This window comes from Canis lupus, chromosome 10 (assembly GCF_003254725.2).
Source record: "Canis lupus dingo isolate Sandy chromosome 10, ASM325472v2, whole genome shotgun sequence".
Taxonomy (NCBI): Eukaryota; Metazoa; Chordata; class Mammalia; order Carnivora; family Canidae; genus Canis; species Canis lupus.
In genome coordinates, this window is record NC_064252.1 from 6,156,655 (window position 1) to 6,182,983 (window position 26,329).

Genomic DNA, 26,329 nt, shown 5'->3' on the forward strand with positions numbered 1-26,329 from the left:
GACCCCAGCATAGCACCTAACACAGTGAAGACTCCAAGTAAGTATTTGCTGGAAGAATGACAACAAAACATTCTGACCTGCTCTACACAATTACGTTTGGTAATTAAACTTTATAAAACAATACAACATAGCTTTCCATTTTTTGAATAAATTGAAACTCCGGTCTATGGCACAGAAAAACAATCTTGGACACATATTACCGTATTTCGGATTTAGTTAAACTTTTTATAATTCGATAGATATCTTCTTATAAAACCACACGTGTGTGGGTGCAGTTATAGCATTTAAAACCTCATGATAGGGGATCTCTGGGTGGCACAGCGGTTTGGCGCCTGCCTTTGGCCCAGGGCGTGATCCTGGAGACCCGGGATCGAATCCCACGTCAGGCTCCCGGTGCATGGAGCCTGCTTCTCCCTCTGCCTGTGTCTCTGCCTCTCTATCTCTCTCTCTGTGCGACTATCATAAATAAATAAAAAAATTAAAAAAAAAAAGAGTCTCTTATAAAAAAATAAATAAATAAAAATAAAACCTCACGATATTTCACATTCCTAAGAACATTTAAATAATGTCATGTCTCTTCTCTACTTAATAAGCATGCTGACTGGAAACCTAGAAATGTATTTTATACTAAAATCCAATTTAAAGTGTGTTGGCCTGCTCCATGTAAAAAAAAGGACCACTTTTTATACCTCCATTTTAATCCTACAATTTGAGGCTCTCCCACAAGGCAGCGTAACAGAATGCTCCTAGGGGAGGGGAGGGGGTGGAGGTACAGTGGAGTTCATGCGTTGCTACAAATGACCCCTGGAAGGAAAGCTTGGTAACCACCGCCGCGACAAAACCAAAGTCCTTTAGGACTCTGGAGAGCACAGGTTTGCTAGAAATAGGGTAGGACATATCCTTGCCACTTAGTGTCTGGACAGCTAAGGAGAATAAACTTCTAGGCCTGGTTATGCTTGGCCGGAGCCAAGGACAGCTCATCTAGGGAATGATGCTGGAGTAACCTGCTGTGCCAAGCGGCAGCAGCACCAGAGATGGGGAAGGAGGATCAGGGGTCCTGGATGCTTTCCCCTCTAGTCTTGGGCAGAAACCAGCTGCAAGGGGACAGAAGTAAGCACTTACTGTGAAGAAACACAGCCACAGCATCCCAGTGGGAATCTGGGTCACAGAGGGATACAGCCATAATAGGAGGGGACAAGTCTGAAGGAGAGATGTCTTGTAGAACCTTCTAGGAAGCCTCCCATTAGAGCAGAGTGGGCGGGTAACCTGAACCCAGGTCGGCCTCACTTGGGAGCACACGGGTCTGAGCTCCACCCTCCAGGGCTGCATGAGAGCTCTGATGCCTTGGCAGGGCAGGGCGAGACCAGCGAGTGGAAGCCAGAACCCAGGACCAGAGAGTGGTATGTATGAAGGGTTAACGAGAGAAGACGGAGCACCACGCTTCCTGCGGACACTCAGGGAGTGAGCCCTGAGGTCACTCAAAATCGCCTGCTGGGAAACACACCTTGCTTACTTCTTTTAATAAAATTTCCTTCTGCTGTCTTGTGGTTACCTTGCCAGTAAGTAGCGCCAGCCAAGGAGAGGATTATCCCAGGTTTGGGGGTATCCAGCCAAAGGAATGCACGCCATGAACACATGAGCTCCTGTGTGCCAGGTATTGGGGGTGGGAGATTCAAAGAACAAAAAACGAGGTTCCTTTGTTCAGAGCTCATATACTAGTGGGGGACACTGAGGAAGGCTTATGGGCAGAAATGGAGCTATCCCCAGGGGCTATGGGATAGAGTGGGGTGCTCACTGGGTGGGTCAGAGAGAATCTGAAAAGCTGGGCATGGAAGGCATCCGGGGCCAGAGCAGCAAGAGCAGAGGCGAGGAAGTGTGAGGCAGCATGGGAGTAGAGGGGCTTTGCAGCTGCCCTAGAGAGAGAATCGACAGGTGGCAACAGGGTGCCTTCCTGGGGGCCTGTCCAGCCCGCTCAGCGTGGGCTCCTGCAGAGCCCCTGAGAAGGCTCCTTCTGAAAAGGGAACAGCCAGTTCAATAAAGTGCAAGTATTTCTGGTAAAAAACTTTTTGATGGAGTATAATATACACACAGTAAAGCAGACACCCCACCGACTGAGCCACCCAGGTGCCCCTAGGAAACTTTGTTATGAGCTAATTTTTTAAATGTTCAGACCTCTCAATATTTGAAAGGACATTATCAAAATGAGGATTTTCAGTATTTAACACAAATCCTAAAACAAGGAAAACAACAAACCCTGAGTAATCTCTCCTCTCTCTTGCCCTTAGGAGGGGAAAAGCTTGTCAGATTATATGAGGGGTGGATTGGAAGCTTTATATTTCAAGATGATTTTCCATGGTAGAAAGTCATGAATGAAATGAAATTAATAACATCAGCCAAGGGACGCCTGGGTGGCTCAGTGGCTGCCTTTGGCTCAGGGTGTGACCCCGGGGTCCTGGGATCGAGTCCCTCATTGCGCTCCTTGTAGGGAGCCTGCTTCTCCCTCTGCCTGTGTCTCTGCCTCTCTCATGAATCAATAAATAAAATCCTTAAACAAACAAACAAACAAACAAACAAAAACTAACATCAGCCAAGTCACTGACGGTCACACTGTGGGTCAAACGAGATGGCTCCTCCAGAGCCAAGGCTGGCTGCCTGACTTACAGTGCAGAAATAGAGTATTTTGGTTCGGGTTAAACAAAAGTGAAGGGAAAAATGTTAAATGGCTGAGATCTAAATATGTATGTGTTGGAGTCTTTCATAAAGAATTCTCTGTCTTAATTTATCCTTTAAAATCCCAAAGTAACAGGAACCAAGCTTATGTATATATGCCATTATAAAATTGAATATTGATAAAATTCTGTCTGGCTTACATGGATGTCAAGAAAGATTCACATTTAAATTTCTACATGGGACTGTACTGATCAACCAGAGAAAAGCATGCCCTTAAAATAACTCTAAAATTGTAAGATTTATAGCTTACGATAAAGGAGCCACATGGAAACTGGTATGCAAATGGATATATTAAACAAAATTGCCTAGATTTGTCAACTCTACAACAGTTTAATGTATAGAAAAAGGGGTAAAAAGTATTCATTTACATAAAACATATAAAGTTTCCATATTCATATGCTTAATGCTTTTTCCTCCCAAGTAAAAATCTGGGAAAGGAATTCATTTGAAGAGAGAACAACTCATGTCAGCAAAAAGAATGTGCCTGTATATCTTCAATCCCTTTGCATATGCAAATGGAATTTATAAATTTTATAAAAGGCCACAGAAGTAGTCCCAATGGCAGGACGGCCATACAAAAGTTCTTCATGTACAGTTAGATTTGAAACTAAGAGATTTTATTTTTGCCTCTGATCTAGGCACTACTGTAAGCACATTATAAATATTAACTCATTAGTCCTCATACCAATCACGGGAGCTCCTGTAATTATCTGATTTCACCAATGAAGGAACTGGAACAGAGAAAGCTTTTTATGCACAGCTAACTTTTGCCCTGGTAAACTTCAGTGACTGCTACGTACCTCTTTTTTTTTTTTTTTTTAAGATTTTTTTTACTTATTCGTGACACACACACACACACACACACACACACACACACAGAGGCAGAGACACAGGCAGAGAGAGAAATATGTTCCCTGCGGGGAGCCCAATGTGGGACTTGATCCTGGGTCTCCAGGATCATGTTCTGAGCCAAAGGCAGACGCTCAACTGCTGAGCCACCCAGGCGTCCCTACACACCTCTTTCAGAGCATATTTAACTGTAACATTTTTAAAGGATGCATGACACTGTCTTGCTTCTTTACACTAAGATCAATTTTTAAGGGACCCTATGGACAGATGGCTCTGGCTTTATGTGTCCAACTTTTTATTCAGTATGTTGCAAGAGAGGGGTTTTAGAGAGCCTAAAGACTGTATGTGTGTAGCAACTGTGCAGAAAGACTGAGCTTTTTTAAGAATTAAAGGAGTTAGGGATACATTCTCATGGTTTTGTTTAGCTGTGCAGAATTCATTTTCTTAGGTCCGCACAGCGGGTTTGGAATAATACCTCAACACCAAGCCTCTGAGTCCTCCCAAACTGGAATAAACAAAACATCCATTTAATTTTTTTTTTATTTTTAAAGACTCTATTTATTTATTTGAAACAGGGAGAGAGAGAGGGCGAGCAAGCAGAGGGAGCGGCAGGCAAAGAGAGAGAGGGAGAAGCAGGCTCCTTCCTCGCTGAGCAGGGGGCCCGACCCAGGGCTCAATGCCAGGACCCTGAGTTGAAGAAGATGCTTAATGGGAGATCACGACCTGAGCTGAAGGCAGATGCTTAATGGGTTGGGCCACTCAGGAGCCCTACTGCATCCTGTTTTATTATTTATTTATTTATACATATTTTAAAGATTTTATTTATTTATTTACGATAGACAGAGAGAGAGAGAGAGAGAGAGAGAGAGAGGGGCAGAGACACAGGCAGAGGGAGAAGCAGGCTCCATGCGGGGAGCCTGACGTGGGACTTGATCCCGGGACTTCAGGATCGCGCCCTGGGCCAAAGGCAGGCGCTAAACCGCTAAGCCACCCAGGGATCCCCTGGCATCCTGTTTTAAAAGCAGGTTCAGAGTTAAGGAATATACTTCTTGGGAGCTAACTTTTGAGCATGACAAATCCGAAAAGCCAAGAGGTGCAACACTGTCCACCTTGAAACCTTTCCAAACCCAGCACCAGGGAAATACCACGCAAACAGAATCACACTCGGCGTAGAAGGCTGGGGGTAGTTCCAAGGACACCACAAGAAGTCACCTCAGCTGGTGTTGCACTTGTATGTTATCAAATGTGTATCTGAAACCCACTTTCATCTCTTCTGTACATTGCCCTTGATGAAAAACAGCTGCAGACTTGGATTATCTACAAGGACAGAAGTGCATTACTTGAAGGTTTGATGATACCAGCACATCTTAACGTAATCAAATCAGAGTTTATAAATATGCCTAGGCAGAAGGGAGGGGGAGCCATCACTCTCCCACCTCGGGGGCTACAGAGGTCCCCCTGAGGGAGATCCATTTCTGGCTGTCACCTGAAGCAAAGGTGGGGGTGGCTTTCTGGAGGCCACAGCAGCAAAGCAGTAAATCCCGCTGAGACATGTCCATGCCCAGACTGCTTTCCCTCCTCTCTGCACCCTGACTCCATCCGAACATTCTGTTTAGCGTGCTAGACCTCCTTAAATATTTTATTTCAATCATCCCGGAAACATTAAAAAAAATGCTTTAAAAGGCACAGTGACAGAAGGGCAAGGCTTATTCATGGCTGTAGGGCAGCAGCTCTCCCCGGCTGCTGGGGCAGGGGTCCGCAGCCCCTGACCCCTTCATCACACACCTGTCGCGTTCCGTGTAAACACGTCAAACCCTCAAGCCTGCTTGATTAATCATCCTGCCCAAGAATCTATGGAACAAAGTTCACATTACCGGAGAGCTGCAGGAAGGGCCCTCGGAGGGCAGGCTGCAAGACCAAACAAAATTAACATGCCTGCCACATCCATCATCTCGTAATCCGCTTCCAGGTTTGTAATCCCCAAACATCCAGGGCGTGCATACCAAGAACATTCCCTGTCCGTGCGGATCTAGACTGCTCACGTACAATGGGCTCTCAATCTTCCCCATTGCCAGGAAAACCGTTAACCGTTTCTACGAGTCGGACTGCAGACACAAGCTCAAGTCAAGTCTCTAAGGACCTGGAAGTTTTTTTTTTTTAAGATTTATTTATTTATTTATTTATTTATTTATTTATTTATTTATTTATTTATTTATTTATGAGAGAGAGAGAGAGAGAGAGAGAGAGAGAGAGAGAGAGAGGGGCAGAGACACAGGAGGAGGGAGAAGTAGGCTCCATGCCGGGAGCCCGACGTAGGACTCGATCCTGGGACTCCAGGATCGTGCCCTGGGCCAAAGGCAGGCACCAAACCGCTGAGTCACCCAGGGATCCCAGGACCTGGAAGTTTTATAGTGAGTCTATCATAAGTGTTTCTTCACACATCATAAAGAGAAAGTTTAATTTGACCTAAGAATAAGGACTACACTGTCAACTGTCCAGTGGTGTACGGACTCATTCAGATCACACAGAACAGACGATAATCCCCAGGGCACCGAAGTGCTTCATTATTAGTTCAAGGGAACTGATCTTCCAGAAAAAAAAAAAGAGCTGATAGGATTAGATGCACTTAAAATTTTGAGATATATACTGTGTTTTATACTACCATGGGGTTGCTTTTCATTTTGATCTCAGAACCTACAGTGGATCTCTCTCGGGAGGGATCCTACACATTTCACTTAGGAGAGCTTCGGAGACGTGGTGTGCGGGGCTTGGAGCCACACAGCTCCCGCCGGGGCTGCGCTGGGCTGGGCTGCGACAAGTCATCACACTACTGTCTTCCTCTCACAATTGATACGATTTTTAATACTCTATGCTATAAGCCTAACTCTCTCAAATACTTTACCAAAAAGGCTTCACCACAAGGTTATTTTACACTCTGAGTCCCCTAATTCTCTCAAAAACTTCCCCACAAGGATTTGCATCGTAGGTCATGTGACCATTATTATTATTATTATTACCGGATTTGTTCACTTCAGAGCCTACATTTCTAGACTCCTGACAGAAGAGGAAGCTGGACAACCAGGATATTTTACGTTCTGATCGTTTCCTCTCCTGCGGTCTGGGGAGAGTAGTTATACACTGGAGAAACCCATGTGATTTAGGAGTAAGGATTAAGAAGAATGGGGACGGCTTTCTTACCTTTCAGAAATTCAGCTGTTAGGCTCAGTTCTGTGGGCTAAGGGGGTACACCCTGATTGTTCCAGAGTGACACGGAAATACACATCAGTCTTAGGAGCAGAAGGAGGGAGTCTCAAATTAAAAATAAGGAAGAAGAATCACTGCGGTTTGCAGCAGACCAGGGGGATTTGAAGCGGCAAGGCTGATTCATCAAACAATAATCAAATGACTGCTCTGTGCACAAAAGGAGTCTGCGTAGAATTTCTACTTAATCCTTACCCCTGTCTTCTAAGGATTTCTATGCCTGTTACTGGTGATGAAGCTGGGATCAGTGAGGGGCCTTGTAGAAATCACAGACACCTACATGACGAAGCTGAGATCAGAGGCAACACGCATCTCACTCCAACCATTGAAATATTTAGGAGACTGATAAAATGTCAGCATCGCCATCCCTCCCTAAAAGTTAGTGTTTTGAGCTCTCTGTACCATTCTTGTAACATGAAGATGTGAAACTATTTCAAAAAAAAAAAAAGTCAGCCTGCTGTTTGCCATTGCCTTGAGCAGGAAAATAGGGCATAGTTTTCACCAAAGGGCCAGGAGGTGATGAAGACAGGGTGTGGCTGAGGCACAGAAAGGCTGTGACAGGGTTCAGGGGACGGCGGAGGGGAGAGTGCTGTGTGGGAATGATCCAGATGTCAATACAAATATTGGTTCTTTCCTTCAGTTAGTCAACAAATCCCGATTCAGTATCTCCTCTGTGCTGGGTACTGGCAACGGGAAGGGACTAGGGCACGGAGCCTGCCTCCAGGACTCAGTCTGGAAGGGGAGAGAGAGACAGCAACCAGCAGAGCAACAGTACGGGCTCAGAGCCATGCCTCAGGCTTCTACAGGGCATTTCCTCCATGGGAGCACGGGGGACAGACACCCAGCCCTGGCGGAAGCCCTATGCTTCCTAGAGGAAGACACATTTATGCTGGGGTCTCAAAGGATGGCAGAGGACAGGGACGGGCCATCCAGGCAAGCATATGTCCAAAGGCATGGAAGTCGGGGAGATCAAGGTTGCCCCAGAAATGGAAGGTGGTTCTCTGCTTGCAGCTGAGAGGCGTGGTGGCATTGGTAGGGGCAACAGACAAACAATGCAGGGGAGGTGGATGGGGACCCTGATTCCGGGTCTGCTGAGTGGTGGGGCCTGCTTTCTGTACACTGTGAGGAGCCAAACGATTTTAGGTAGGGGGGTGACAGTCCATGATCAGATCACTTGGGTGGCTTTGCGGAAGATGGGTTAGAACAAGCCAGACAGGTGACAAGGAAGGCAGTCGTCATGAACTCTACTTGGAAGGTCCTTGGTGGTGACTCCCCAGTCTAGCTTCCCACTGCGTGACTGACACGCCGAGGCCTGGAAAGGTTAAGAGACTCGCACAAAGTTACTCAGCCAGCAAGTTACAGAGCTGAGACTGGAATGAGCATCTTTTGTGGCTGCCGCAGGACCGCTCCCCCTGCCTCTGCCAAAAGGAGTGAGAGCTCTGAAGCTTGGACTTCCCAGGAGTGGCTGCAAGGTTACTCACTTGAAAAAGAAACAGCAGAAAGGGTAGCGAACAACAGTTCGTAGAAGAGTGGAGAGACGTTTTTATACCGGGTTTGGATTCCTGTTGTCATTATGTACCAGAGCAACACAGCTTGGATATTGAGTAAAACAAGCTAAACAGACACGGGAATTGAGGGGAAGTGCACAGCCACTTTCTAAATCGGCCAAAATAATCAAACCCTGGCTGTTCACACACACCAAAATTCAAAGACAGGAGCAAAGTCCTTTTGGAGTCAGTCGGATCAATTTTTCCCTAAGAGCAGAGGATCGCTGCTATAGCTATCTTGTCTTAAAAGAAAGCCAGTTGGCATGAAAATATTTCATCCATAGAACTACGATCCAAGCTGTCAGTCCCCAAAGATGTCCAAAGTAACCTGGCATGATTGCCACCATCACTGAATTGAGATTCTAAGCCAAATGCCCTAGCTCCAGAATTTGAGGGCAGGGAAGTGTATCCTCTTTTCCAGAAAACTCAAATCTCTAGGCGAAGCAAAAATGCTCAAGATCTGAAAAACCAAACAGCCCTCCTCTAGCCCACTCAAAATTTCACTCCAAAGAGGGTGATCTACACGGAGAACTTATTTTCAGGATAGAAACAGATTTTCTGACACCTGCATCTTTCCCAAAGGGCCCTTGAGACTTCATATCTGTGTGTGAAGTTGGGGGGGCTGCCGGCACGATCGCGGGCTGCCATGCTCCTCAGGCCTGAGCCCCCATTTTCAGTTAGAGTGAGTAGCAGGCCAAGGAAGAAAGGTATCTGTGTTACTCAACACCCCACTTCATATTGTACATACCAACCCATTAAAAGAAACGAGCACATCGTGTCTTCGATTGGTTACAGATGGGAGAGAAACAGCCGCAATAATAATAAATTCACGGAGGTGGAGTGTGTCGTCACACACGGAGCCAGGATGTGTGATCCAGAAGGTGTGTGTGGGGGAGTTAATACCATATGTCGTTTGACTGCCGTGAGCCTGCTCCCATGTCAATAGCTACACGTTCCTCCAGAACAGCTCTGACACCATCCCCGACGCCATGGCGCTCCGCCAAACCGACAGGACTCTTACCAGGTACTGAAGTCGCTGGCGCTCAGTCTCGGGGGTAAATTCTGAAGACATGGGGATGATTTCTCCGTTTCTGATGATTATGGCCCTGAAATGGCAAAAAGGGTATTGTCAGTAGCCAGTCTTGTAAGTACCTCAATTCTATGATCACTCTGTAGCCTGGTTCAGAACACACCGAGCCTGGGGGGCTCAATCGGTTCAGACTCCTGATTTTGGCTCAGGTTGTGATCTCAGGGTCATGGGATTGAGCCTTGCATCAGGCTCTGCACTCAGCGCAGAGTCTGTGTATGATTCTCCCTCTCCTCTGACTCGCACACAGTTGCCCATGCACGCTCTCTCCCTCTCAATAAAATCTAAAAAAAAAGAAAAACAACAACAACAAAAAAAACAACCCACACATGAAATGCCCAAGGGGTACCTTTTCCTCTAACCTGCATGGTAACATTCACTGTTACCAACTGTAGCTCCCTCACCATATTACAGGTATCTTTACTTTTAGAATATTACATTCCAGTTGGCTTACCGGAACCATCTGTTAATGCCCAGCACCAACCATCCTACTTGGCACATAACAGGTGCTCAGTGAATAAATGGATGAATAAGTGAATGATGCAAATTAAGGCTTACTCTAGACTAGTGCTCTCCAATAGACCTCTCCATGATAAAGGAAATACTTTAATCTGTGTAATCTAATACGGCAGCCACTAGCCACGCGTGGGTAACAAGCCTCTAAATTATGCTTAGTGCAGCTGAGAAACTGAATTTTTAGTTTCATTTAATTTTAATTAATTTATCTTTAAAAAGTCACAAGTGGCTAGTGTTTAACATAATAGAGAGCTCCAGATCCTTGTTACTCTTAGTGTCTGTGGGCCAGTGGCACTGGCCTCACCTGGGATCTTATTAGAAATGCAGACTCTCAGGTTCCATCTCAGACTTACTGTATCAGAATCTTCATTGTAATAAGATCCCCAGGTGATTCATAGGCATGTTACCATCTGTGAACACCTGACTTAGACTCCTGAGTTTCTAGGGTACTATCCTGGGTCCAGGAAAAAAAAAAAAAAAGCCTCTCATCTCATCCTGAAGGTTAGGAAATTCACACACTTCCAAAAAATGTGCCCAAGAGCTACTACTGACTCCAGGACTTGAGAGAACAGAGTTCCCTAAGGGAGATACCTAAGGGAGACACCACAGCATGGATAACCATGGAGCGACCTTCCCTAGGCCTATGCCAGACGGAGCCTCCTACTCCTAGATCTTCTTGTTCTGAAGTGGTTCGTGACAACCACTTTCTAGCTATCAACTGGTGAAGTGGCTTGCAAAACGCATTCTATAGGAACCCAAGAGCTCTCAGGTACCAGAGAGCCAGAGGCCTGGAACCCAACACACTTCTCTGTGAAGAGCCAGGAGGATAGGAAACACCTATACTCGATGAGCTCAGCTCTGGGTGGATGCCTCACTGACTCCAGGGTCAGCTGCATTCTTTGTGCCAGGAGGCCCCAGGCACCCCTCCCCACCACAGAGGTGATCTCCAACTCAGAAGCAGTCCCTATAAGTAGCTGCAGTTGTCCCAACCTCTCCCCCAAGCCCTAACCCTGTGCCCAATGGGAGGGCAGGTAAGGGAGGGGATGGCAACAAAAAGTCACAGGGGCTTTAGAGAATTAATGGGTCTAAAAGAAACCAGTGGAAGCTATGAGAAAATGGAAAACTTGAGGGAAGCCGACTGGGAAGAAGATGTAATATTCACATTGTTTCTTTTATTACGATGCCCAAAATAGGACAGATTAAAAGCTCCTTCTTAAAAATCCAGTGTCACTTGTAAAATGCAATCCCCCCTCCCAAGAAAGGTGATACCCACCTTTCACAGATCAGTGTGTTCATTCAAATGGTCTTTGTCCTAACTTATCAGGTACAACTAACTCCAGAATAAGGGAGTAGGGTTTTGATGGAGGATGGAGAGAGAGAGCTTCAGAGGAAGGTTTAGGTTAGAGCTTAATCTCAAAGTAGCAAGAAGGGCTCTGAGAACCAGGGGAATAAGATCAAAAGCCATTAGGCAATAAATTCCAAAGGCAACCTTCTATTTCAAAATTTTGCTTAAAGCTAGTTTTAACTCCTTCCCCTTTTCTACATGGTCCCTGAATTCCAGCTTCTAGGCTCCAACTAGGAACGCTGGCTATCTCAGAGGGAAGCGGAAGAAAATGAGTCCAAGGAAGAAGGTAAGGAGGACAGAAGACAGTGTTGGAGACCACAGAGGAGGAGGGTGTGCGGGGAGGAGCCAACACCGCACCATCAGGCTGTGGAAGATCCACTTGTGGGACCTACGTGTGAGATCAGGGCCTTGTCCTATTAGTTTGCTCTTCTATTCCAAATGCTTAGCCTGCCACACAGCAGGAGCTCCATAAATATTTGTTGAATATGAGAAGAGGTAACTCAGGAGATGCTTTCCCCTTGAAATTGAGGCAGGAAGTGAGAGGCAGCGGATGCTCACTTGGGTAAGTGAAGTGACGTTGACTTCGGAGAGCCAAGAGGGTCCTCACCTAGAAATTCACCTGCTCCCTCTGCTACCTTGTTCTCTTCTCTTCCTGACCAGGGTAAGTCCATCCATCACTCCCCACTTCAGGGCTTCCCTCTGTCAGTTATTCCCCCTCTGTATCCTCAACTTCTCCTTCCTATGGCTCTCTGCCCATAGTTCCGACCTATGCTCAAAACACTTTGTTTAAAACCAAACCAAACCAAACAGACAAACAAAAAGGATACTCTCCTAATCCAAAACCCACCTTTCAGGGCCTGTTTTCTTTGCTTTCCTATTAAGATAATAATCTACAGTTAGGGGCTGTACTTTCCCACCTCCCACTGATCCCTTAAAGTAAATTCATTCTTGCCCCCCTCTCTATCCAACTGTGTCAAGAATCACCCAATGGCCTCTTTGTTACTATATCCACTGGATATGACCTCATTCCTAGTCTGCTTGGCATCATTTAACAGTCTCTCCTGATCCTGGCTTCTGGGACACTCCTCCTCCTAGATTCCCTATGTCCTGGAGGCTCCCTTCTCTATTCTTCCTTTGGTGTTATGGGCTACCATTTTGTCTCTCTACTCTTCTTCCCGGGGAGTCTCATGTCCTAACTCCTTAAGCTCCAAGATTAGCTTTAGCAGCCTCCCCACATGCTCCTTTAGCCTGGCACTCCTAATATAGAACACATCCCATTTTGCTATTGATGGCTTAACATCCTTGCCTGTGAGTTCTTAAGGCAAGAACCATGGCTGCCTTAGTCAACATTGTAGCCCTGTAGCTACTGTACACAGGGCCAAGGTACGATAAGCAGGACTGGGTACCTAATTTCCAGGGCCCAGTGCCAAATAAAAATGCAAGGCCTCTTGTTTAGAAATTAATGAGAATTTTAAGATGGTGACAACAAAGCTTTAGACTCAATGTGGGGCCCTTCCAAGAGTGAGGCCTGTGTGACCCATAAATTGCACATCCATGAAGCTGGCCCCACTCTATGCCCTTAATATTTTCTAAATGAATAAATGGCTTCAACAACTACATATACCAATGACTCCAAATATCCTTTCCAGCCCATACATCTCTGCTGTGCTCCAGCCTGGGGCACTCAACCGCCAACAGATATCTCCACATGAATAATCACCATCATCTGAGATTCAGCATGTTTCAAACTTAATTAATGATCTTATCTACCCCCTCCCCAGATCTGCCCTTCTAGCATTCTCCATCTCAGGGAAAAGCACTCCTTCCCACCTACTCACCTATCCTACACCAGGGAATCTTCTCAGACTGCTCCTGTTTCTCACCCTACCATCCAAAAAGGCACCACACCCTATAAATTCTACTTCTTCAACAGCATGTGAATCTGTTCCTTTCTTTGATTCTCACCATTTTGTGCCTTGGTTCAAGTCCCCATCAGAGCTTGTCCACATGACTCAGGAGCTCTGTGCTGCTCCCACTTCTGTCCTCCTCTGACTCTGTACATGATCACCATGGTGGATTTTTTATCTTAATTTTTAAAAGATTTTATTTATTTATTTGACGCAGAGGAGGGGAGCAGAGGGAGAGGGAGAAGCCGACTCCCCACTGAGCAGAGAGCTGGATGTGGGGACTCTGACCCAGGACCCTAGATTCGTGACCTGAGCCGAAGGCAGATGCTTAAGCCTGAGCCACCCAGGTGCCCCACCACGGTGATTTTAAAGTGTGACTCTCATAAAAAAATAATAAAAAAATAAAGTGTGACTCTCACCAAGTCATATTCCCTTTTGAAAGCTCCCTCATGGCTCCCCAGCATTTCCAAAATCCATTGTTATCTGTGTTTTGCCTCTATTTCTGGCTTTCGCCTCACTTTTGTTATTCTTGCACATCTCCCTCTCCTTTCCTCTGGACAAGCTATTCCTAGTGACAAGGCCGTCAGCCCCCCCCCCCCCCCCCCCGAGAGTGCCTTCTCTTGTCTTCCTGGGTTACCTGTGAGGCCCCTGTGATACCATGGTGTTGCACAGCATTGTCCTTACCAACCCTCACCACTGCTCCCATGGCTTCTCTAACTCCCTGAGGATATTTCCCAGCCAGAGCCTGAATCCTTATCTCAGGCCTGTGACAGACACACAGTAACTGCTGATGGATAAATGACTATATGGATAAAGAGTGAGCAAGCCACACTTGGGTGGATGAATAGATACACCCAGAGTGAAGGCCTCGAATAAAACTTTTCCTAGTAACAACATTATTACCTGTAATTATTTAACTGTAAAGAGTCTGGACCCTCAAACACCTGCACGCCTTTCATCGGTTTTATAAAAAGTCAATGAATGTAAAAGGATGTCATTCTGGCTAAGTCGCCACTAACAAAGTGACTTGAGAGATTTAGTCAACTGAGGCAGAACCCTTGTCCTTAGTGGGCAGGAGAGAGGGGACACAGCCAAGGCAGCAGCCACCACTGTGTTTACTCTCGTTTTTTTTAAATTTCAAATTCACACACAGTGACGAGGTACCAGCATTCAATTCCAATATTCGCTGCTGGGCTAACCCTAGCTAATTACTTTCTTAAACAGATATTTATATCAAATCCATCTATGTACAGAACAGTCTTCATTTCTGTTTGAACTACCAAGTTCTTCCTTTATGAGACACCCATGGATTAAAGATGACAGCATGCTTGGCAGTCAGACTTTCCAGTCCCTAAATCATGATGCCTCTTCCTATGTGCTTCCTGGCTTCTTTTTGATCTTTCGCTCTTTCATCCCTCTGATCTTGGGATCAATGTGTCAGAGCGCTGGTCTCCAATCTGGAGTGGGGCAGTGAGAGGGAATGGGTTTCAAAGGGAATAGAGTGCGTGTGAAGGCTGACAAATCTTGCACTAAACAACCAATAAACTAGAGAAATGCTTTCAAGCTACATTCTGTCATCATGGGATTCTTGTGTACTTCATATCTTCTACTTTGTTATTTTATGAGCTGTTTTTCCAAAGGAAAATTATTTAAAACAAAACCCAAAAAAAGCTGTGGCAGCAGTAAGAAGCAAGGAGAATTAGGCATACGCCCTGGTCTTTCGGCTAGGCCTTTGGATCTGGACCTGTCGATAGGACTACGGTCAGATTTTGGATGTCATTCCACTTACTTACTCAGAGATTAGCCAGAGATAAAGCGAGGAGGTTCCTAGGCTTGGGGCAATTTAATCAACTGGCCACCACTTCCTACTTGATATCCCTTACCCCAGAAAGGTGGCTCCTGAGCATATTCCCCCAAGTTAAGGCTAGCCTTTCGTTCACAGAGACTAAAAATGAAATCTGCATACTTGAATTTCTTGCCCAGCGTAAAAGATGGAGCCTGATTTGTACTAAGGTGAATGGTAGGGTCTAAGATGGTCTTAGGAGTCAACTGCAAGGATGGGAGAAGAGAAGGTAAAGCAAAGACATTCATTGTTTCTCAAATGGCCTCCCACCCTCCCCAAACATTAGCCACATGAGAGGATAAAAGCAATTTATTGCTAACTGATGAGAATTTTGAGTTCAGAGAGCAATTTCTTGAAAACCTTGCTACTTCTATCCTCTAATATCACAATTTGGCGTCAAAAAGACCTACATGCGTCCCCCAAGTGAGTCAAATCATTAACCGGTCAAGAGAAAAATAAGGGGTCAAATGAGATGCTCGTTTCAAATATTCGCTTGATTTCACAACTTCTCTTAAGGAGATCACACCAACTCCTGTGAAATCCCACCTCAGAAGCAAGATTGACACTCTCCAAGAGACATCTGACAAACAAGCAAAGGGAAAAAAAAAATGGGTAAAAGATATGATTAGGCAACTGACAGAAGGGAAAATGCAAATGTTCAATAAACACATGAAAAGATGCTCGATCTCACTAGTCCAGGAAAATGCAAATTAAAGTAAAAATAACATATAACTTTTGCTCATCAGATTGGCAAACGTTTGTTGAAAAAATTAACAACGGGTAGTAGTTCTCATAGGGCAAGAAAAAAGGCCAATCTCATAATTAATGGGAGCGTAAACCGTTATACCTTTTAAATCTATTATAATGATGCGTTCGATGGTCCAGTCCTCCTACTTTTGGGACTACCACCTAAAAACACAGAAAACTCAGAAGCCTCGGACATACAAACAAGAAATCGTGCTTGACATTCTTCGTTGCAGCAAAGATTGGAAACAGTCTCAACGTCTATCAAAAGGTGAGATACTGAATAGATTGGTTTGTAATCCATAAGGTATTATATGGTCATTAAAAAAAGAGAGAGAGAGAGAGAGAGAGAGAGAGAGATAAGTACGTTTCTTGACCTAGAGATATCCATGATGGATTGCTAAGTGAGAAAAGCAAGTTTCTGAGGAATATGCAGTATAATCCCATTTTTGAAAAAGGAAAGCCATACACGGATACACCATATGGGAGGACTGTGACCCCAGGCCCAAGCCAGGTGTGCTCCCTCACGGCCATGGCGGGGGTGGGGGTGGGGGCAATACAAAGGCAGTCCTCTCCATTCTCACTAAGGGCTTTTTGGCCTAGAATCTCTCCCCTTTCCACCCCCACCCCCCACGACCCGTCCCCTGGTTTAAGAGGCAGAGGCCTTTTGTCCAGAGCTCCTTAGCAGTAAGAAGATTCCCTCCTGTCTGTGCTCCCTGTCAATGGACCCTTGACGGTGCAGGGGCCCTTCGGGGGTGGGAGGGTGGAAATGGAACACGGGGAAGCTGGCCCTTTGCTTTTTCTTTGCCTCTTGCCTGCAGGTTCACAGGAAGTGAATCAAGGTGGACTGCTACCTTCCGTCAGGCTCAGGCCCTCACTGGCCCACCTGGACCCACAGGGGCCCACAGGACCCCTGGCTGCTCAGCAGTGTAAACACGTGTTTGATTAAGCAGGAGGAGGGGCATGCGAGTGGGAGAGTTCACGTTTCTTCACATAGCTTTTCGTTATTTGACGGCTACGGGGGATGGATGTTCTTTTTGTCAAGTCTGAAGAGGAATTGGTTTGCCCAGATTTGGCCACATATTCAGAGAAGACCTAAAGTCCTACAGATTCATCTTTGTTCCACTACCAATTTTTGTGAACCCCGTATGCCCCAAGCACTGGTCCACAGACCCCTGCCCAGTGGCGCAGTCGCACGTCAGAGGTCACAGAGCTCAGGCACGACTGTAGAGGGATCCTGTAGCCATGTCAGGAGCCGCTAACTGAGGAACCAGTGGCTGGCTTTTGTTATAAAAATAAGAACTGGTTAAGCCCCAAGATGTCTTTAAGACATTTAAAAACGTTGTTTAGGGGCAGCCCACGTGGCTCAGTGGTTCAGCACCGCCTTCGGCCCAGGGCGTGATCCTGGAGACCTGGGATCGAGTCCCATGTCGGGCTCCCCGCATGGAGCCTGCTTCTCGCTCTGCCTGTGTCTCTCTGCCTCTGTGTCTTATGAACGAATAAATAAAATCTTAAAAAAAAAAATAAAATAAAATAAAAACGTTGTTTAAAAATGACTTTAAGAAGAAGATGACGTTTGGAGAATCGCAGGGCAGGTGCAGGAAACCTGGTCAGCACTCCCTTTCTGAAACCCTCAGGAAGCCTAAGAGTGCATGCTGTGCCAGGCAGGGAGATTACCTCCCCAAGGTAAAAACCTCTGGCCTCAAAGCCCATCAAAACCCCCAAACTCGTAGGTAAGTGATTTTGCAAACAGATGCCATGGAGACATGGTAGGAGGACAACTAATAAGTATGAAATAGCCCCAATTGAAGGCTTTATGCAAGTGGCTCGAAGAGTGGGAAAAAATGTATATATACATACAGGTTTATATTTATAAATACAGACTTTACATATATGTACCCATACGTGAGTACACATATATGCGGGCGCACACACGTGCACACACACCCACACACCTTTAAGCTGAACACCGGCACACTCTGCAGGGCAGAAATGGAAAAAAAAATACAAAATTGCCGGGCTGCTGCACTTAGAAAGCAGGTAACGGTGTCCAGCAGTCCAGTTTCCATGAAATAAGAGCCATGGAAAGTCTTCCGAGCAAACCAAAAGTTAGGGGTCAGGCTCACTCCTGGAGCCAGAGCGGACACTAAGTTGCCTCATCTTGCTCTCCCTGGGCCTTGGGAACAGCAGGCCAGCAAAGAAAGGGCTCCGAGGCCCATGTCTGGAAGAGTCCCAATAGCACAGAGCTTCGTTCCAATCTCTCGTGGTTGAGAGGTCGGTCAGCCCTGCAGCACGGACGCCCCATGCGTGTTATCAACTACGGCTAACTGAATGGCACATAGATAGGTGCACTGTCACCTAGCCTCTCGGGTTGTTGTAAGTTCTGACAGTTTGCCCAGGAGGTGATCCTGTGAAAGCCAAAGCACTAAATGACAAATACTGGGGCGGTGGCTGATTGCTGACCCCTCTCCCACGTCCGAGAAGTCCATGGCGTTGGAGGGATGCACACATAGGGGCATCAGCAGTGGCAGTGGGGCCACGTGGTATGGCGGGAAGCTGGGACCGTCCTGGGAATCAGAATCTGTAGGTGCCAGCCCCCACCTCATGCCCGTCTTGGGCTCCAGGCCTTGGTGTCCTTGCCTATAAAAAGAAGAGATGGGACCAGATCCATTCGCAGGCACCTTTCAAAACTAAATTTAAACGATTCTGAAAATAAGCCTCAGGTACGTGGGGCTGAGAAATAGGGACAAACTGGTACAGTTACTGCTTTTCTTCTCAGGAGGTAGCAACCGCCAGAGTTCAGATTCTAATAAATATAAACCAATTCCGAAGTGCCAGGATGGGAGAAGTCACCCTTAGGGCATCTCTTAAATCATAAAGGACAAGGAGCCCATTATCGAGCGAGCCCCCCAATGTAATTCCACTGTTGTCACCAGTGCAACAAAAGGCATGGTTGGAGCAACGAGCTGCAAACAAAAGGCATCTTCCACGCTGCTAAGGGTATTCATGGGATGCCCTGATTCCATTACGCACTTTTTCAGCTGAAAGTGATTCGAAACGCAACATTAAACTGCACATTTCCAGGATGGAGGAGAAAATCTGATCCAAGGTGACAAAGAGAAACCATTCGGAAAACCCTTTTTGACAGTGTATATCAATTCCCAAGTACAGGGAGGAGGTACCCATTTTGTCAAAAAGCATCAGACCTTGGGAGTCCTGTTCAGATGCAGCAGAAGCGTCTGTCTCCTTCAAAAGTATCAGAAATGTGTCGATGGGAAAGAAAGCAGAGTAGCTGATGGGACAGGCAGGGGCCACCACCGTCAGAGGACAGTCAGGCTGTCGAGGCTAATTAGAGGTGCCAGAAAGTAGCTGAAGGGGGAAAAATAATAATCCCACGAGCCTGGAATTAGTTGGGGTGTGCTTCTAGCCATTCCGTTTCCAGAATGGACGCTACAGAAAAAGGCTGCAAATACTGATGATTCGTCTAACAGAGGCTCAAGCACATGGTTCAGTTTCTCAGCAAAAATATTCACCAAAAAAAAAAAAAAAAAAAAATGGACAGGAGAGAAAAAAAATACTGATCGTTAAGCAGCAGCACAAATAAGTGACCATTTGCTGAGCAATAAATGAGTCGGATGCTCCCGGTTTCTCACAAGCAGCCCAGTCGCTACTCCTACTGCCCAGAAGAGTTTCTCAGTGTCCTTATTCTGCCACTGTATGCAAACATCTTGCTTTACTACCGACATTCAAGAAACCCAAGGCACTAGCACGTTTTCCCAAGTAAAAGCCTCATAGTCATTAAAGAGAACTTTCTGAGGTGCTTATTTCTTTTTTTTTAATTTTTATTTATTTATGATAGTCACACAGAGAGAGAGAGAGAGAGGCAGAGACATAGGCAGAGGGAGAAGCAGGCTCCATGTACCGGGAGCCCGACGTGGGATTCGATCCCGGGTCTCCAGGATCACACCCTGGGCCAAAGGCAGGCGCTAAACCGCTGCGCCACCCAGGGATCCCTGCTTATTATTTCTAAAAAGGAAAAAAAAATATGACAAGGGGTCAATTTATAAATGAATTTATAAATGGGATTATTTGTTCTGCTTTTGTTTTTTAAAAACTATAATCCACATTTCAAAAAAAATTCATCGAATTAGAGTGCAATTCTGTGATTTTTAGTAAATTCACCAGGTTGTTCAACCATCACTGTAACCAATTCCAGAACATTCTCATCACATCAGAAAGAACCTCTTACCCTACCAGCACCCATTAGCAGTCACTCCCCACTCCCCCACCTCCCCTCAACCCCTGGCAACCACTAATCTACTTTGTTCCTACAGATTTGCCTATTCTGGATACGTCATATTAATGGGATCAGAATATACAGCCTCTCGTGCCTAGTTTCTTTCTCTTAATGTTGTCAAGGTTTGTCCTTGTGGCACGCATCAGTACTGTATTCCTTTCTGTGGCTAAATGACTATTCCACTGTATAGATAGACCACATTTTGTCTATGCCTTCGTCAGCTGATAGACATTTGGTTGGTTTCCACCCTGGCTATTGTGATTAACACTGCTATGAACATTCATTTACAAGTTTTTGTGGGATTATCCTTTTAATTCTCTTGGCTACATGCCTAGGAGTGGAACTGCTGAGTCACACTGTAACTCTGTTTAGTTTTTTGAGGAACTGCCAATTGGTTTTCCAAAGTGGCTACACCATTTTACGCTGCCGATGGTGGTTTTTAAAATTTTCTCTTCAAGGACCACAGGATTCAAACTAAACTTATTTGTGAAAAATCCCACAGTCATTTCTCATTTTACACAGTTTTAAAAAACACTTTGCTGGAAAAGTTTTGCCTCTGTGCTTGGATTTCAGAGCCCATGTCGGACATTTGATGGTTCTTTTTTCCATTTGCATCAGAGGGTATATATATACATGATCCTTCTCAAGTGCAGGGTCAGTACCTATAATCAACAGCAACAGCCCCCCAGTACAAATGTATATAAACACTTCTCAAGCCTCAAAATGAGCACATTTTTCTCCCCATAGCAAGTAGCTAGAGACTGGGTGAGGCCACCAAAGGCATGTATTTTTTTTCTCCATTGTAGCCATTTTTGGAGTAGGATGGATCCCCTTCCCTTTTTTAAAAATAAACGATGACAACAATAGCTCACTGTTCAAGTGCCAAGGCAGGTAGGACATGTAGAGTCCGGGAAGCAATCTCTTTCTTACAAAATGCTCTGCATTAGTCACACTCAGGTTAGAGCTGTGTCCAGTTCTGACCTCTTTGCTTAAAAAAGGCAATGCAATGGAGCAAATGAACAGAATCCCAAAAAGAGAAATAAAAACAACTCAAGGGGTGGAAAATAGATGCTTTGAAGGAAATTAAAGCAACTGTGGTATTTCAGCCTGAAGGAAAGAATGAGAAATGATTTGATCATACTCTCCTTCACACAATTTGAAATGGTTTTATTCAAAGAATGGTGGGTGACCAGTTCTTCATGCTCAGAATAAAGCAAACAAGAGGAAATTCTATTTAAATCAAATCAGTAAGATTCTATGGTTGGAAACAGGAAAAGGAGCTTTCAGATCTTCATGTTATGCACTGATCGAAGCCCATGAGTCTCCAGTCCTGGAATTCAAAAGGACATGAGGGAGCTTTGTCTATATTTGCCTGCCAAGAGTCTTGAGGCATCCTTCACTGTTTTTCTTTATGGTGCTATAAATTAAGAACTGCATCGGCTCTGTAAGGATAAAGTCAGATCCGTGAACAATTCATTCTACACTATGTAATGTATTGAGAAGGTCCTGCAACCTATACTGTGTAAATAAATGGGGCACCCTTGTTGCCATCGATCATATTCAAAATTAAGCTGCATGACTTCACCTCACAGGGCAGGTGGGCTTACTGGTGGCCTGTGGTTAGGACAGAGGCTAGATGCCTTCCCTGTAAGGCCTCTCTGGTTCTACTTGCTCACAGTTACCCCATGTCAGTTCCTTACACAACAGAGGCTTGGGAAGCCCATCTCCCATTCACTGAACGTGACCGTCAGTTAAGTTTGGGGAGCCAGTGGAAAGGTAGTGGAAAGTAACCCAGGGCTTGGAGTCCAAAGTCTAGTTCAAGCTATGAACTAGCTATGCTGGGAAAATCAGCCACTCTGTGACTGCACTTCCTCCCTTTGAAAAATGGGGCCATACTACTTTCTTCAGGTTAGATGAGTTTATGTGCAAAAGACTTTTAGTTTGGAATTTTTTTGGTTTTGGGTTTTTTGCTTAAGTATAGTTTATTAATGATGCTGATTGAATCATTAAAGGAAACTCGCATATCTCAAGACAAACTAAAACCGTTACTTGGCACTTCGTTATTCTGTACAATAACTGTCCACAGTTGTGACTGTAAGAAACTGTATAAATGAAAAAACAAATTGGACTTAGGTGGCCTCACTCAGGCTTTAGTGGTAGAGTGGTATGCTGACTTCCCATTGTAATTTCCAGGCACGTGCTCAGGTACCTCCAGAATTCCATAACAAACAAGGGAGATTGATAGAGTACCACTGGAACATTCCCACTTCTCTTGATCACTAGCTTTAAAACCCCATCCTGTTCATTAATATTAATGCCATAATCTCCTTAACATTTTTCTAAGCATATCTGTAACTTAAGATTTTATCTTGACAAAGACAGATAAAAGGTTCTCATGCCAAATTCCCTTTCCTTACAAGAATTCTGCTTACCCCATAATTTACCTGAAGCTATTGCAATTGTTCAAATGAAAAATGAGAGTCTGGACTATGTCCATGGGAATAGATAGAAGTCTCAGAGACAAAATACATTAAGTTTTTAAATTCTATCTGTATTTATCATATGGACATAATTTTTGAGTACATTCTCCTGGGTAAAGGAAACAGAAGGTCTGGAAATCCACTGGGGTTCCCAACTTCGTCACTGGAGAGTGAGGATATTATTAATGAGAGGGAGACCGGAAAAAAGTCACTGTGGTTGAGAGGATACTTCATTTTGACTTTCCATGCTGAACTCGGGGCACGTGCCTGATACCCAGATAGAGGGACTAGGAAGTACACAGCTGGAAATGTGGGTGTGGTGGTCAAGAATGAGGTCAGCGTTAGAAAAACACACTTGGGAACAGTTATATTAACATGGCAGTCAAAACTATGGAATAAAACGGGTGCTCCAGGGAATGTAGAGAGAAAAGGTGGGTGTAAATATGAAGTGAGAACATACAAAGTTAGGCCGATTCCCTCATTTACCTAGTGAACTCTTCACAGAATAAGTCCATGAACTGAAGTTGGCCTCCACAGTGTTCTCCACGCAACGAACGCTCTTATGAATGATGGTAAGGAATCACCCAAAAAATTCACGCTCTGAAGAGTCTGGGAAACACCTTTCTTTGTTACACGACTTTTCTGAACTTTTATATATCAACATGGATTGTTGTTCTTCAAGAGTGGACATCTGTGCAATAATTCTCAAATGGGACCAGGGAAGGAAGAGCTCTTTTTTTTTTTAATTTATTTTTTATTGGTGTTCAATTTACTAACATACAGAATAACCCCCAGTGCCCGTCACCCGTTCACCCCCACTCCCCGCCCTCCTCCCCTTCCACCACCCCTAGTTCGTTTCCCAGAGTTAGCAGTCTTTACGTTCTGTCTCCCTTTCTGATATTTCCCACACATTTCTTCTCCCTTCCCTTCTATTCCCTTTCACTATTATTTATATTCCCCAAATGAATGAGAACATATAATGTTTGTCCTTCTCCGACTGACTTACTTCACTCAGCATAATACCCTCCAGTTCCATCCACGTTGAAGCAAATGGTGGGTATTTGTCATTTCTAATAGCTGAGTAATATTCCATTGTATCTTAATGTCGCCTCACTTTTCTATCAGGTGCGATTTAGATCCAGGGATAGATGTCCTTGACTGAGCCTGGGGACACAGTAGCCTTCGCTCTTGGTAGCCTCGTGCCCGACTCCCAGAAGTCTTGTCAGGTAAAATTTGAGACTCTTGGGGAAAAAGCCACATAGTGCATCTCTCTCTCTGACTCCATTTTCTTTCCTGAAATGCACTCATTCATTCACAACAGTGCAGCAATTAAGGGGGTGGACACGGGGGGGGGGGGGGGGGGGAAGCGGCCTTGAGGAAAGCTAAGCTCTCTCCCGTTCCCTGCTCTCTGGCTTTCTCCATCCTGCCTCTTCTCTAAATAGTGTTCCAGGCAAGAGAACTCGGTGTTCCTGCTACCTTCAGCTGGTTCTGACGGGACGCTTGAGGGTTTTCTTGTTCTGGCTCTTGTTTTATTTCTGTATTTGCTGCCTTTCCGGAATGACTTTCCCTTATCACTAGGATCAGGGGAGAGAGGCACACAGGCTGCTCCAGTCCTAAGCCCTACACCAGACTCGAGCTTCAACAAGAGAAGACTTTGGCATGATTGCACTGGGACCTATGGCCAACATTCATTACTTATAGAATGTGCTCCTCTATCTTATCCTCGGTCCATAGATTTATTTATTCACCTTTTTGGGATTGGTAGGCAGGGTCCAGGATAGAACTTGAGAATTAAGAGTTTCCAGGTTTTGGTCATGCAGCTTCTTCTTCCTCACTGGGCTTCCCAAAAACCAGATTGAGTTTTAATGCACCTCTGTAGAATGCTGTTGCCCCTCTACAGCTACCCTGATGGTGCTCGTTGCACAAACAGGAGATCTCTCAGACATTTATAGGTGAAGAAGTCTATACTGGACTTTACATTTTTGCCACTTTGCAAACATTTGGACCAATGGTATGGAGTTAATTTAAGATGCCATTACTTTTGATGCGAAGGCCAAGGGTAGACAGTACCACTAACCTATCAAAAGTGTTCACAAAGCTAAAGCTCGGAAAAATTTATATTTATGGAACATGGTGAAGACAACAGAACTGGCCTTAGTTATATGTGAAAAATGGAGGCAATTGAGGAAGAGGCTAATTGGCTGCTTGAGAGCAAGGGTGTGATGCTGACAGATGACAAAGCAGAAGAAGTACTATTTTATTGCTATTTTACCTGTCAGACTGAGAAGGGGAAAATCGCCTTGAGAAAAACAAAGCACAAACAAACAAACAAACAAACAAAAATAAAGCCCAAGATAGATGAAATCATTTCATATGGGGACTTGGCCACAATAAATGGGATCAAGTCCTCTGGCTTCAACAGATTACATGTTGAGCCCAAAAGTTCTCAAAAATGAGGCTGTCATAATTCTGTTAGGGATCTGGGAGGAAGTACAGTGAAGAAATGTGCCTAGAGATTGGACAAATCAAGGCAAATCAAGACCGATTTTCAGTGAGACGACGGATTCAGTCACCCGCGGAGGAGTGGCTTGGTATCAATCTGGAGTAAGATTCTAGAGCAGGCCCATAAGGAAATGACTTGTGAGGGCTAATAAAGGAAAGCCCAGACCACTGGTAGTCTGCCTGGGTCCTCTAAGAGAGTAAAGCATGTCACTCCCAACCCTTTCCCATCCCTTTTTTGGTCCAAGTAGAAGAAATGCTCCAGGCAGAGTATCCATTTGGACTTCAGATCCAAATTGATACTTTTGGTTGACAACGAAGAACAGAAAGTAGTATAAATAAAAATAAGAAAATTAAAAATGATTGGAATGTCCACATAATTTAAAGAGTTTCAGTCCATTAGAGAATCACCATACCACAGCTCTGCAGGCAGGAAGGGTAGGGAGGGCTTAAGGATGCCCTCTTGATTGGGGGGTAGCCAGCAGCTCCACAGGGCACAAGTCAGCTCAGTTCTGGTGGTGTCACATGTGAATAGGGAAATATCACACGAGCAGGGCCAGAGTGGTGATGAGGGGCGCCCCACTAGCTCCCTGAAGAATGTATGAAGGAAACCAGGGATGTCTGTTCTGAACAAGATTTGTGGCGGATTGCAATAGGTGCCTCCTAATACCTGAAGGACCAACAAGTAGAAGACTAAGGGATCATACCTGGGTGGTCGGCATATGCCTCTCTTTTCTTCATCTTATTTATTCTTACTTTTAAAAATGACACAAGTGACATACGCTGCTTATGTAATACTAGAAAGTTTTGCTTGGGTTTTTGTTTTTTACAAAAGTTTCAAGAGGTAAATGTATATACAATAAATGCCTGAAGGAGAAGACTGTCATAACAAAGAGGAAGTCCAGGCCAGGGAATGCAGAGACACTGCTGGGTTGGGTGACACTGAAGAGTATCTACTGAGAAATAGAAGGAAAAAGGAGAGGGGAGATGAGAAGAGGGTGGGCAACCAAGTTTCAGAGAAGCTGACTGACAGTAGGACAAGAGATGATGGCGCATGAAAAGCTAAAAACCTATGGGACAGTCTCTTCCAGGAACAGCAGAAGTGAGAGGGAGAGAGAAACCAGGACATCGAACCATGAAGCAGGTGGACCAAGGTAAGCTAACTGGAGAGATGGCTGGGATGTCAGTAAGGACTTAGCCAAAGCCCAAGAGTATCTCCAAGAG

The 26,329-nt window shown here is 45.0% G+C and overlaps 1 protein-coding gene across 4 annotated transcripts in view; it reads right to left on the reverse strand.

Annotated features, from left to right (window-relative positions):
* The window catches only part of PPM1H (protein phosphatase, Mg2+/Mn2+ dependent 1H), a 253,471-nt gene that overhangs the window by 75,553 nt on the left and 151,589 nt on the right, over positions 1-26,329 (reverse strand). For all 4 annotated transcript variants that reach the window (XM_025476754.3, XM_025476757.3, XM_025476756.3 and 1 more), the window contains exon 5: positions 9,409-9,493. In XM_025476754.3, the coding sequence (XP_025332539.3) occupies positions 9,409-9,493 (85 nt within the window). The remainder of the gene's footprint in view (positions 1-9,408; positions 9,494-26,329) is intronic.